This window comes from Oryctolagus cuniculus, chromosome 2, assembly GCF_051225735.1.
Source record: "Oryctolagus cuniculus isolate XC-2025 breed Fujian yellow rabbit chromosome 2, ASM5122573v1, whole genome shotgun sequence".
NCBI classification, from domain to species: Eukaryota; Metazoa; Chordata; class Mammalia; order Lagomorpha; family Leporidae; genus Oryctolagus; species Oryctolagus cuniculus.
In genome coordinates, this window is record NC_142868.1 from 5015668 (window position 1) to 5029825 (window position 14158).

At 59.2% G+C, this 14158-nt stretch overlaps 1 protein-coding gene across 2 annotated transcripts in view; it reads left to right on the plus strand.

Annotated features, from left to right (window-relative positions):
- Positions 1–10280, plus strand: part of OTOP1 (otopetrin 1) — a 30090-nt gene extending 19810 nt beyond the window's left edge. For both annotated transcript variants that reach the window (XM_051829829.3, XM_089326828.1), the window contains 3 exons: positions 4555–4685; positions 6365–7296; positions 9238–10280. In XM_051829829.3, coding sequence (XP_051685789.3) covers positions 4555–4685; positions 6365–7296; positions 9238–9408 — 1234 coding nt within the window. In that variant the 3' untranslated portion in view covers positions 9409–10280. The remainder of the gene's footprint in view (positions 1–4554; positions 4686–6364; positions 7297–9237) is intronic.
- The last annotated feature ends 3878 nt before the right edge of the window (positions 10281–14158 follow it).

Below are 14158 nucleotides of genomic sequence, written 5' to 3' on the forward strand. Positions count from 1 at the left end.
CTTTCACTCTGCCGTGTTAGGCACTTTTCCTTCCCAACCTCAGTTTTCTCACCTGTAAAATGGGGGTACTGATGTACCTGCCTCCGAGGACTGGACGAGGCAACTGCCGTAGAGCCTGCAGCTTGTGCCTGGTGCATGGTAAGGCCTTTGTACCAGCCGGCTCCATTGTTACCTCTGTCCACTGCTGTCTCGGCGATGGTGAGCACCGCGGGACAGAATCTGTGGATGACGGGATGTGCAGCCCAAATGCAAGGCGTGGGAAGGCACGGTGTGCACAGACGCACAAGTCAGGTGTCACTGCTTGCTTTGAGAGAAAAAAATCCCCCATCACATCAGTTCCCCATGAGCAACCGGAAGCTTCCAGCACCATTCAAGGTGACAGCTGATATTTAAAGATTGGTTTATCCATGGCACTGCTTAGAACTCGCCCAAGAGCCTACTTAATTAGAAATGGGTCTCATCAACTTGATGATGCAGGAAGCATCCTCATCAGTAGGCACTCGGGCATCTCTCGAGGGCCTGCTGAGTTCCCGCACTGCTGGAGACAGGCGGGGATGAGGCCAAGGTATCCTGCGCTGTGTGGCTGGCGTCCTGGAGCTGGCCCTGGGCCACCTGTGTTGTCCTCTGTGAGGTCCCAGGTGGTGGCCTTGGCAATTTTTTTTTTTTAAGATCCCAGGCCATTAAAAGGGAGCTGGATTGGAAGTGGAGCAGCCAGGACTTGAACAGGTGCCCACATGGGATGCCAGCACTGCAGGCAGTGGCTTTACCTGCTTCACCACAGCGCTGGCCCCTTGGCAGTGATCTTTAACCCCAGACTTACTTATACAAGAGCCCCCCCTCTTGCTGAGAGGGGAAGGGGCTGTCCTTTCCAGGATTGGGGGAGGGGACACGTGAGGTCCCCGACCCCAGACACCCAAGCTGGTAACTTCCACCCCGCACACCAGCTGGGGCGGGGGTGGGGGTGGGGGGGGTGATTCCCCCTGCACTACATGGCTGAGGCTGCAGGCTCCAGCAGTGTGAGCCTGCCCCAGGTTGCCAGCGCGCCAGCGAGGAGCCCGGGTTCTCAGTCCAGCCCTGTCCCCAGGGGCGCTGGGTGTGAGCGGTGTGTGTGCGTGCGGGTTGCCCGCTCCTCCTCTGCCTGAGAGCCTGGCTCTGCTGGCCGCTCCAGGCCAAGGCCTGTGGGTTTCGCTCCAGGCTGCAGGTTCCCCTTTGCTGGCTCCACAGTGCTACTCCTTAGGAATCGTTCTTTCCCGGGGCAAAGCGGGTCAGCCCAGGGTGGGGGTTATGCATCACCAGGCTGCACTGGGACGGCCCCAGTGTTGATGCCCCTCCCCCAGGCTCCCACGTGAGGCCAAGCCCCAGTGGGATGTGTTTGGGGGCAAGGCCTACAAGAAGTGCTTGGGTTTAGCTGGGTCAGGAGGGTGGGCCCCATGGGGGATTTGCGCCTTTATAAGAGGAGGAACAGAGACTAGAGATGGGGAAATTGAGGCTCTCAGTCCAAGATCAGACTGGTGGCTGGGCAGGGCTGTCCTCCTGGCCTGTGCGTGGCTGTGTCCCCACCCGGCACGCACAGATCTGGGTCCCTTCCTTTTCCTGGAAGGACACCTGTTCTGGGGGCTCCGAGCCCCGCCCACGTGACCTGCGTGACCCCCATGTCCTCCTTGACTCTCCAGATTCAGCCACACTGGGGATGGAGCTGGGGGCACGGGGCGCACCTGGGTCTCTCACATCCACTTGTCAGACACCTGATTTGCCTGACCGTCTCTGCTGCTGTTCTGAACGTCTGCTGTCCGGTGATGAACGTCTCCGGTTGTTTTCTTGGGTTGAACTCCCGAGAGTGGCTCTGGTGGGCTAAAGGCTTTGCCGTTCTCAACAAACGGGCACGGAGCGGGGCGTGCATCACCGAGCACTCCTGGCTGCCCGGTGCCGGTGCCGGTGCCGGTGCCGGTGATGACTTACAAAGCACTTCCTGGCACACGGGCCGCTTATGCAGGTCCCTCTCCTGACAGCCCCCTGGGGCTGGGGACAGTAGCAGGACTGTGAGCCCCGTTTAGCCGAGGCACGGAGCAGGCTAGCAAGTGCCCGGGGTTAGGAAGCTTGCTTGGGCGCAGCTCTGTGGGACCCTGACACTGACGGCCACTGCAGCGCCGGAGGGGTCTGCTTCGGTCGCTTCTTCGGTCGTGGCCTCAGGACCCTTCGGCCTAATTCCTTCTGAGCAGACGGGTAGCTGCCTTTGCCTGCAGCTCTGTGCTACCCAGTCCTGCAGCCCCCCGGGCACACGTGGCTACAGAGCACGTGATCAGTTCCAACTGACGGCTGTTGTTGGTGCCCCAAACAAAATAGAAAATATTCTATGAATTTTTTTTTGGTGTTGATTCTTTGTTGACATAACAATTAGATATATGGGGCTTCACAAAATATTACTAGAACTGTTGTCACCTCTTCCTTTTTTACTGTCATTTTTGATGTGGCCACTAGAGAATGTGAAATCACACAGGTGGCTCCCATCTGCACGCTGCGCTCTCTTTTCATCAGGCTGCGGGGCCCTGGGCCACACATCCGGGCGTTTATCTCCAGAAGCTGTTATCTGAGCACCTGGTCACGCCTTGGCCTTGCTGGCTGACACGCGAGACGAGGCAGGAGGGGGAGCGACTTGAGCTAGATACCGATTTATCTCCATTCCCTCTGCTTTGCTTCTGGGGGAAAACTGTACAACATTTCTGAATTACCACCTTTAGATTTTAGACTTTGATTGCTCCAGAAAAAGTGGAATATTAGGCAACCCCAAACATGCGTGGCCACAGGGAACTGGAACTGAGTTGGGGTTGTTCTCTCTAGCTGGGTCTGGTCCCTCCGTTTTCTGCCATCCCCACCACTCCCTATCGCTACCCTGCTCTCCCACCAGGCTCTCCTAAGGCTTGCAAACTTGCCACCCACAGGCGTAACTGCTCTCTTCTGAGTACTGCCCCTCGGTGGTTGAGTGCTTTTCTTTCCCCAAAGGTTGAGTTGAGAGAGACCAGGAGCATCTCAGGAAGCCGTGCCTTCCTTGTGGTCTGGGTTTATGGGCATGAGAATGTTCCTGGCGTGGGGAGGGAAGCCTGCCCGTGGCGTGCAGGGCCGTGTCCAGACCACGGGGACAGGAGATCGCCAGCCGGCAGGGAGAGCGGTTTGCAACTGTGGGCGGGGCCGGGAGTGCGACAATGCCTTTTGGGCCGGGAGAAAGGAGAGGATAAAGGGGACCCGAGCGCATTATGAGTCAGAGAAAAGCCAGCCGGTGGGAGGCAAACAGCACTGTCTGCTTTGTGAGCGGTTCTATAGAGGGCGGCCGGTGCCGCGGGGCAGGCAGCACGAGGGGCAGCAGGTGGGCAGAGCCCCAGGCACAGACGCCCCGCCCGGGGTTCTCTGTCCTTCCCAGTCGCGCCCGCACAGCGGCCTCCGGCAGCTGGGGTTCCAACGAGGAAAGGTCTTGCATGGGGTGGCTCACGGGAGCTCCACAGGGGCCAGCTGCAGTTGGACTCAGGGGGGTGTGGTCAGGGCTAAGGCCGCAGCTGCACCATTTCCCTGTAGGCAGGACGCCAGGACAAGTGGCCTCTTGGTGAGACAGAGAGGGAGCGGGCTCCCCCTGGGCTTCCGCACTCCAGGGTCGGAGGGGCCGCCTCCTCAGACAGCTCTAAGTAGTGCGTCTCCCACATCACTGATATTTACTGCACCTGCTACCTGCAAGGCTCACAGCTGATGCCCTGACGCCGCCCACGGCCCACAGGTGCAGGGAGGCCGTGGAGAACTTGGAACAGACAGCGATCCTATGGCAGCCTCGCTCCTCACAGACTTCCCTCTTTCTCATCTCTTTCATTCAGAAAGCAAGGGCTTTTTGGGCATGCCCCATATGCTGCACCTGACTGGACCGCGTGGCCATGCTGAGCTGCACAGTCTCCGGCCAGTTTTAGTTTTGGCGGCGAGGCAGAGAGCGGAGAGCTGGGAGTGCCCCTCGACATTTCGAGCATTGCTCTTTCATTCCCCCCTCCCCTCACTAGTCTCTGCCTTCGCCCTAGCAAGTAGGGGGTGGGGGATGGGGTTGGTTGCTCGCTTTCCGCCAGCCAGTTCTCATCCCTGTAGCCCTGTTTCCAAGGTCAGCCTCTTCAAAGTCCTGTTGGGCGTGGGTTGGGTTCGAGCAGGTGCACGGTGAAGGCAGAAGGGCCAGGCTCTGCGGTTTTGGGAGGTCGCAAGGAGCTGCCTCTCAGGGTCACACCCAGCCAGCACCGGAGCTGCCCGGTGGAGCCAGGATGGCAGCTGAGAAGGAGGCGTGTGCATGTATGTGCACATGTGTGCATGCACGTGCGTGTGTGCATGTAGCTGCGTGTGTGCATGTATGTGCGTGTGTGCGTGCGCGCATGTGTGTGCAGGCACATGTGTGTATGTATGTGCGTGTGTGCATGTATGTGCGCATGCATATGTGCGTGTGTGTGTGTGTGTGTGTGTGAGACCTGTCTGTCCCACTGCCTGGGGCTTGGGGCTTTCCCAGGGCCCCCCTGGAGCCAGGTCTCTTGCTTCCAGGTTTGGGGTCATCCACTCGGTGTGCACCAACCTGCTGCTCTGGGCCAACAGCGTGCTGACCGAGTCCAAGCACCAGCTGAACCAGCACAAGGAGCGGCTCATCACTCTGGGCTTCGGGAACGTGACCATGGGTGAGTGGCGCCAGGCGCTCTCCCGCCACTCGGGGCACCCTGGGGACCCTGCCGATACCAGAATGTTCCGAGACGCGGGGGCAGGAGCCAGAGGCCTGCGGGTGCCCCCGAGTCCACCCAGCAGACAAGCCTCTGTTGTTGCAAAGCTGCCACACCTGCCCGCACCCGCCTCCTGCCCGCCTCCTGCCCGTGAGAGCAGGCTGTGTGAGCTTAATGGCAGGGTTCAGGGCCCCGTGTGACCCCCGGCTTAGCACTTGGGGGCTGGTTCTCAGAGTCCAGTTTGCCAGAAAAAGAAATGTCATTGTTTCCAACGACGGGGGCTTGGTGGTTGCTTCTGTTTGTGTTTTTAATGAAGCCCCCACAGCCCCAGTGCCTTCTGCTAAGAGCGCGACTTTGGAACAATCCAGAGAAATCCAAATGGTAGGTGGCGGTGAGTTGCGGCCCACTGGAAGGCTTTGTTTCTCTGTACTTGGCTCACCATTTTGGCCCACTTTTCTTGCCCCTTGCTCCTGTTCAAGAGCCTGTACCACTCATCTTTTTTTTTTTTTTTTTTTTTTTTTTTTTTTTTTTTTTTTTTTTTTTTGACAGGCAGAGTGGATAGTGAGAGAGAGAGAGACAGAAAGGTCTTCCTTTTGCCGTTGGTTCACCCTCCAATGGCTGCCGTGGCTGGCGCGCTGCGGCCAGCACACCGCGCTGATCCGAAGCCAGGAGCCAGGTACTTATCCTGGTCTCCCATGGAGCCCAAGCACTTGGGCCATCCTTCACTGCCTTCCCGGGCCACAGCAGAGAGGTGGCCTGGAAGAGGGGCAACCGGGAAAGAATCTGGCGTCCCGACCGGGACTAGAACCCGGTGTGCCGGTGCCGCAAGGTGGAGGATTAGCCTAGTGAGCCGCGGCGCCGGCCTTGTACAGCTCATCTTTGTATTTTCTTCTGAGTTCTTTAGCATTTAGAATCAACCCCGTGTTGCTCAGAACACTGAGGCTGAGGGCCACGTCGGGACAGGGCAAAGTGGATGCCTCCGGGGTTGGCCTTGTCCCCGGCACCCACCAGCTGTGTGACCCTGGGAGCCAGCCAACGTCTCTGGGCCTCCCTTGCTCAGGTACAGAGGCCGGGGCCCGAGCCGGGTGCTGTGACGATGCTTTCCTGCTAACTACAGGAGGCATTTCCCGCACAGAGTATTTTTTTGAAAGAATCATTAAAAACTCACACACACAAATCATTCTCACAGAGAAAATGAGAAGGAACAGGGGAACGAGGTGTAGAAGACAATCGAAGTCATGTGGGCTTTGCCGCCCAGGGAGAACCATCGTCCGCGTCTTAGCTTGATGCCCTTCCAGACTCTTCCCTGTCTACCTGCCTGTCGCCATGCATGGATGTTTTACAGAAACGGAGCCACCCTCTCTTCTCTCGTGCTGCACAGTCTCGTGTGAACACCGATGTGTTGCCAAGTAGTTTTCCCCTTGACCACTCAGTGTGTGGATTAGATGGGCTTGGGGACATGGAGGGGTCCGTCTGGCCGAGCATCATTGGATACACGAGAATGAGCCCCCACAGAGCCTCAGTGTGGTGGGAAGACCCCAGCCTGCACCCCGGGACACACTTCTCTGAGCTCCCCCACCTCTCCCCTCCATGCACTAACACCCTCTCCCCGCCCCCCGCGGGGCTCTGCTCTCCCCTAGTTCTAGACGACCACACCCCGCAGTGCAACTGCACCCCCCAGGCCTTCTGCTCGGCCGTCTCCTCCGGGATCTACTATCTGTACCCCTTCAACATCGAGTACCAGATCCTGGCCTCCACCGTGCTCTACGTCCTCTGGAAGAACGTCGGCCGCAGAGTCGACAGCCACCAGCCCCCCCAGATACGGTTCAGGTTTCACGGGGTCGTGGTGGGCTCCGCCCTGGGCCTCACGGCGCTGGCCGCCACCATCGGGGTGGTGGTGGTGTATCTGGTCCGCATCGGGCGCTCCAAAACCAAGAGCGAGTCTGCGCTCATCATGTTCTACCTCTACGCCATCACCCTGCTCCTGTTCATGGGGGCTGCCGGGCTGGTGGGCATCTGGCTGTACAGGACAGATGAGACGTCGCTGGATGAGTCCAAAAACCCGGCCCGCAAACTGGATGCGGACCTCCTGGTGGGCACCGCCTCTGGCTCCTGGCTCATCTCCTGGGGCTCCATCCTGGCCATCGTCTGTGCCGACACCTGCCCCCCCTACACCTGGTACAACCTGCCCTACTCCATCCTGGTGATCGCCGAGAAGTATATCCAGAACCTCTTCATCATCGAATCCATCCACCGGGAGCCCGAGACGCTCTCCGAGAACATCCAGACGCTTCGCGTGGTCACCGTGTGCGGCGGCGACACCACCACTCTCCCTCCTTCCGGTCTCCAGGGCAGCGGAGGTGTGGCCGGGGACGCGGCTCCCCAGGGCGGGGACAGGCCACCTGCGGCCAATGGCAGCGCGTGCCTGCGAGAAGCCGGCGGCAAAGCAGAGGGAGAGGGGAGCCGGGCGGCGTTCCCGAGCCCGGCCTGCAGCCCCCTCTGCCTGCAGGGCGAATCCAAGAGGAGAGCGCTGAGAAACATCGCCGCCTTCCTGTTCCTCTGCAACATCGCGGTAACCCACATCTCGAGCTCCTGAGCGCTTTCAAAACTGCGTTCCGCGCCCTTTGCAGATAGGGAGTGGAGGCAGCTGTCACAAAGCCTCGGAGGATGAGGCTGGGCATTCAGAAAACTCGTGGAGGATGCAGACGACGAAGCAGCTATGCGTGGGTTTCAAAACTGCTTCGCCCCTCCTTCCATGTTCCACGGGCTTTTTGAAGCACCCTTGTGTGTTCCGCAAAGCCACTCACGGAGGACGACCTGGGGCCTCTCTCTAGGCCTCCCTAAGGCCAAATGACTGGGCAGGGCCATCTGCAGTCAGAAGCGCCTTGGGTCGGCCCAGCATATCTGACCCTTGCTGTAGGTCTCCTGGGCGGTAGGGGGCGCTCTGCAGGGAGGCGAACTGGCGGAATCTGGCCCCAGACAGACCCTCCTCTGCACTGAGCCCCTGCAGTTACAGAGGAAACCTGGAGAGAGAGGGAGATAGATAGATAGATAGATAGATAGATAGATAGAGAATCTTCTATCTGTTGGTTCATTCCCCACATAGCGGCAGTGGCCAGGGCTGGGCCAGACTGAAGCCAGGAGCCAGGCCCTCCATCTGAGTCTCTCACGTGGGTGCAGGGGCCCAAGCACTTAGGCCATTCTCCACTGCTTTCCCAGGCCATTAGCAGGGAGCTGGGTCGGAAGTGGAGCAGCCAGGACTCGAACCGGTGCCCGTGTGGGATGCCGGTGCTGCAGGCGGAGGATTAACCACGTGAGCCATGGCACTGGCTTGGGAGTGACTTCTACAAGTCCCTCAAGCCCATGCCTTTTGTCCACACCCCTGATTTCAACAGACCTCTTCAGCAACATCTGAAAATCCCCACTTTTCCTTTGCTTTTTTTTTTTTTTTTTTTTTGATGGCCACATGAAGCCCATGGTTTGTGGTTTTGGACCGGCTTGCACACAAACAGCTCCATGGGAAACCCTGGACTCCAGGGGCGTCTGGTGCTGTGTTGGGAACGGAGGCCAGGCCCAGGGTCTGGGCCCTGGCAAAGGACGCTCTGTCTTTCCCTCCCCGTGTTCCGCGACTCCCCCAGGCATGGGAGGGAGGAGGGGAAGGTGGGGCCCCTGCCCTGAGATCTAGACCCCCATGTGCTAAGGGGGCTGTGAATTCTCCCTCCTCGACCCCATCCTCGAATCTGGTGGGCTCAGACATGGCAGAAATGACCCGAGGCAATCTCCAAGTCTGGGCTGTAGCAGCCTGGTAGCTTTCACGTCCAGTGACTTGGAAGGCTGGCTGCGGGGCCTCGGGACGCCACGTGCCACATCCAGCTACTCTGAGAGGGCGTGGCTTTGCCTTATTCTGCTGTTAGAAGTGCGTCACGGAGCGTGGCTCATGGCCCAGGGAGGGGACTGCACAAGGGCATGGTTCCAGGTGCTGGCATCACTGAGGTTGTCCCAGAGAGGCTGCCTGCCACCAGACAGGATGGCGGGGAGGTGTGGATGCGTGCAGTGGGAAGAGAGCCCAGGAGAATGTGGACAGCGGAAGGAACGGTGGCAGGGGAGGGAGTGAGAATGGAGCGCAAAGTTTCTTAGGTTCCCTGAACGACCAACATAATAGGCTATTGCTCCAGGCTTTGCAAGCTGAGCTCTGTTTGGTCTTCATCTCGGGTGTTAGTGTGCCCATCTCACAGATGAGAAGACTGAGTCTGCTCAGGGCTGTGGGGGCGCATGGACTCAGGACTGACTGCAAGGAGAGGTGGCGGGGCAGAGAGAGGCTCACGGAGGGCTCCTGGTTTCCATGGCGTCCATGGAGAGGGGGAGTGCTGTGCAGCCTCCCGCCACCCCGACAGGTGCAGCTCTGTCGGTGGGGGAATCCGCGTCCACCCTGGCAGTGCCTGGCATTGGCGTGGGGCCTCCAGGAGGCGCCAGGAAGCTGCTCGGGATGACGGCGCCTTCTTCTTTCCCACAGCTCTGGATCCCTCCTGCCTTTGGCTGCCGGCCCGAGTACGACAACGGCTTGGAGGAAACCGTCTTTGGCTTCGAGCCCTGGATCATTGTGGTGAACCTGGCCATGCCCTTTTCCATCTTCTACCGCATGCACGCGGCTGCCTCCCTCTTTGAGGTCTATTGTAAGATATAGCCGGGGTGGACGTGAGACCCGAGGGTGAGCCAACGAGACAGCATCATGGGAGCCACCTGGGAGTGGCCGGGTCAGGCAAACAGCACCCGACAAAAGCCCCTTTTGTCTGCACTGGCCCTGTCTCCTCTGGGTGGCACGGGGAGTGTGGGCAGGGCAGAGCCAGACTGGGGTGCGGCTGTGTCCCTGGCCAGTTCATTCTAATCAAACTGTTTTTTCTCCATCTCAGCGAGACCCGCTGGTTTAGAAGCATGGGGTGCTGGGTTGGAAAAAAAAATCCAGTCTGTCTTTCATCAAAAGCTTCTCCTGTTTGTAATTCACCGTGTGACACAGCCTTTCCCGATCGCCTGCATGGCCACCCGTCCTGAATGTCACCTCCACAGGGCCAGTGCACGCGGACACAGTCTTGGTGGCTTACACTTAGTTTCCGAGTGGACCCGGCTTTGAACGGTGTCACTGTTCTCATCGGGATGGAGATTTGTGCGAAGACATCTTCCCTACCTGGGAATCGGGCAGGTTTTACCTTTGATCACGTTGGTGCATGGATTCTTTGCATTGTGATCGACACACGAGACGGGTCGCAATAAATTCAATGTTGCATCCATTTTCTCCCGCTTAGCAATATGGCCCACACACTCTCAACCTTTATCGATAGCATCTTCTAGCTTTGTTGTAGTCCATCACGTGCACGCATCATAATTAACTTACTTTCCTATTACTGGGTTTTGAATGTTTGTAACTTTTGACTGTAAAATCAACCACTTCTGTAAAATATTTCCTACATTTGGAGTTGATTCTTTAAGACATATGATCAAAGTCAGCACGCCCAAGTTCTTCCATAGCTATTTTAAAATCATAATAAAATTGGTTTTCTTGCTGTGAACATTTTACATCAGAGTCTAAATACTGCCGGTGCAGGCGATGGGATCGAGTGTTCTGAGGACACGCGAGATGACGGCCCCCTTCCTCTCTCAGGCTCATCTGTGTTTGTTTTTTGTGGAATGATTCCAATTGTAAACAGGCAGAGGGACAAGAAGCTTATTTTATTTTATTATTTTATTTATTTATTTTTATTTTTTATTATTCTATTTTTTAAATTTTATTTATTTTATTTCACATAGCATAAAATGCTTCATGTTATTTTGAAAAAAAAAAAAAACACCTTTAAATGGCCCCCTGGACCCAAAATGAAGGAAAACCGTGTGTTCTGTGGGCTCTCAAGGTGGGGTCTTGTCCTCGTGGAGGAACCCGGGGTGTGTGCCGACCTTCTTGACGTTCGCCACTAGGGGGCGCCCTGGCCCTCGTGGGCTGGCGAACCTTCTGCCCCAGGGAATCGCTGCAGTTTGGGGAACCCCTCCCTGCACACACACTGGGGCGGTTCCCCCAGTCCTGAATTTGCCTGTGGCTTGCTCTCTGTCTTCACACCCCAGAGTCCTCACTGATGTCCTAGGCCCACCCTTCCGGCCCTCCCGGGGGTCCTGCTCAGTCTACAGCAAGGTCCAGGGAACTACACCTCAGCAGGTTTCTCAGGCCGAATCCCTTCTAGAAGCTTCTGCAGAACACACGAGCCCACGTGACCCACAGCGTGCATCCCTCAACGACACGTGGGGATGGCTGTGCCAGGCCCTGATACTGGTCACTTGGGTGGCCCTTATAAACAACACCGCGATGAACATCTCTGTGCCCACCGATCATTGCCCTCTGGAGTGTGTTGTGCTGTGGCTGGGGGGCTGCTGCTTCCTCCTTTTTGGCTGATGCTCATCTCACCCCCACACACCAGTGCAGCCTGCGGGCCCAGGGCTCTGCCATCACCATAAGAATGCTGGACACTATGGGTCGAGGCTGCGATGATGTTGTGTGGACACATGCATGGCACCACCAGTCCCAGCTTGGAAAAGTCAGCTCAGTCTGGCGGGGCTCAGAGTGTCCCAGGGGTGAGCCCAAGACGCAGCCTGGAGCAGACCCGTGGTCTCAGGTCGGCGTTTCAGCGAGCGGCTGTCACCCGCCAGCCCTGAGCGTCCGGCCTCCCCCAGCGCAGACCCAGGCACTGCTGAGCCTTTTGAATCTGGAAGCAGATTTGAAAGCGGTAATGAGACACAGCTTCCTGTTGGTCTGACCCAAAGGCACAGGACCCGGGGACGCGATGGGAGAGTCAGCTGGTCAACCCAGACTGGGGACCGGCCGGTGATGGCATGGGGCCAGGGACTCCCCTTCCCCAGAGCTGCTGGTTCTGCTCCTTGGAGAACTCTCATGTGTCCAGGGATGGTCCCTGCAGCATTGGGCAGCGGCATCATGTCTGCCGAGGAGAGGGAGTACACCCCAGTCTCCCATCGGGGCACTTCCCACGAGTGAAGGGGACAGGGCCAGGACTGCGTGTCTCTGAGTGGACAGGCCCCGAGAACAGAGCTGCGTGGGAGACGGGGCAGCACGGGGTGTGGCTGGTGGGGCCGTTAATATGATGCTTTGAAACCGGCTGAACAATCCTGATGCCTAGGCTCTGCTGAGTCCCCCAGAGTTCATGTGTTAGAGACTGAACCCCCAAAGGCACCCACTGATGGTACTGCAGGTGAGGCCGTGGGCTGTCATGAGGTCACGAGGTGGGGACCCTCTCTCTGCCACCCAGTTGCCATGGCCCATCCATGCTAACATCCCACTCGTGGGCTTCTGCCTCTGAACCGCGAGGGGTGAGTGGCGGCCGTGGCTGGGCTGCCCCGCTGGAGGCATGTCATTGTGGAGGTTGGAGCTAACTGGCACTTAGCTGTTTGTACCTGGGGTGTCCATGCCTGGGGGCCTGAGCTCTGCCCTGAGCCCACGAATCCAGGCTGGAGAGTCTGGGAGCAAAGTTAAGAGCCGGACCGTGCAGCACCCCCGCCACTAGAAGACACCCCTCCCTCAGTGCAGTCTCCAAAGCATTGACCCAGACCCTGTGCGCATTCCCCAGCAGCTCTTGTCCGGGGGGGGGGGGGGTCATGTGACTCCTTTGTGTCCCCACCAAGAACAAGGAAGCCCAGCTTCAGTAATGCTGGCTTGGCCCTTGGCAGTGGCGGGGCAACCTGCATGCACACGGAGCACTTCCAGGGTCCCCCTCGACCCGTGCCTGCGTCCCTGGGCCACAGCTCAGAGCCCACCTGGTGAGGGACGCATTGCCACCTCGCTGCGATTTAGGGAGTTCTTGCGCTCGCCTGCATAGCCGGGGACGCTGGAGCCAGTCTCTAAAGCCCCATCGGCTCAAGAAGAAAGGCAACTCGGTGAAAGTATTGGTCCAGAAGCTGCTCGGGTATTTACCCCCAGAACAGGCCGGTCACTCACTTGTTAGCCAAGGGCAGAATGGGGCTCTTGTCCTACCTCGGGGATGGACAGCGGGGAAGCGAGCCCTGCTGTGCAAGAGAAGGACCAGCAGGGGGCGCCAGCGCGCTTCCCGCCGCGTCCGCGGGTAGGAGGGCAGTGGCCTCCAGCGTAACCGCGACAAGGGGTGCAAGTGACCGACTGCCTGCCGTGGCCCGCTGTGGATTCCTGTGGCAGGTGGCAGGGTCCGAGAGCCAGCCACAGGTCAGCTAGGACTTTCCCTGCCCTGGCCCGAGCCAGCGTCGGCGCCCGTGGGCTTGCGAGGGGGTTTCCGTGGGGAAGCAGGTCGGGGCCGGCGCTGGGACAGCGGCCAAGGGCATTTCCCTTGGGCCAGGGGGACCTAGTGGGACATCCGCTGCTTGGGGAGGGGACGAGAAGGGGAGAGACGCAGGGTTTTAGCCAGCGAGGGGTGGGGGGCTGTGGCCGGCTCGGCCACCCCCTCTGCAGCAGCGTGACAGTCATCGATTGACAGTGGCTGACAGCGACGCTCTAAGACGCACAGCAATCACCGCTGGACCCCGGGGCTTGGAGGAGGAAGTACAAGCCAGGGGTCCACCGGGACCCTCACGGCGAGGCCTCCCCGGATCTCCCGCGCCCCTCCAGCCCCTCGGGGCCTCTGTGCGCGCTGCCCGCTCCGGAGCGCCCAGCAGTGGCCACGCGCAGGGGCTCCCGCGTCCGGAGGCCCGGCACTGCCTTCGGCCGCTGCGAGCTCGGACGTTCCTGACCCGGCTGCGGGGACACCGAGGCTGTCCCCACTCCGCATGGCCACGCGTTCTGGGCCGCAACCCGCGCTCGCCCAAGCCACACTCATCCGCCGGGCACCAGATGGCGCTCGAAGCCTGGTGGTCAAGGAGGCCTCCACGGCTCGCTCTGCTGGCCACGCAGCCGCGGGCTGGGGGGACGGCGGAGGGTGGGCGGACTCCGGGGACAGCCAGCAGCCAGCGGGCGGCCGCTTTTTCCCGCGAGCGGCACGGGGGGCGCGCCCTGGCTCTCCGCGCCCGTGCCTCGGTGGGCTGCGTGCAGGTTCCCCAGGGACCCCAGCCACTCTGCCGCGCGGGAGGCGAGTGGAAGACGGGTGTGGGAAGGCTCGCGAGCTCCGGATGGATTTTTCCGGTTTCCAAGGATCGCCAGAGCGTACGCAACCGGGCGCGCGCGCACACAGGAGCAGAGAACGCGCTGTCCTACCTCCCCTGTCTCCCAAGCGTGGAATATTTACCGTCGGTGCCTTGGCAGCAAACACCTGCTGTCAGCGAGAGGGAAGGGATCTTTAGGGAAGGCGCCTCTCTAGGATTTTGATACCCTAAGTGCAAAAAGGACAAGGAGGAGGCCCACTATTGTTCCTGCCTGGAATATGGTTCTGGGAGGGAGTTATGCTTGGGGCTGTGGCAGCCAGTTTGTAACCATGAGG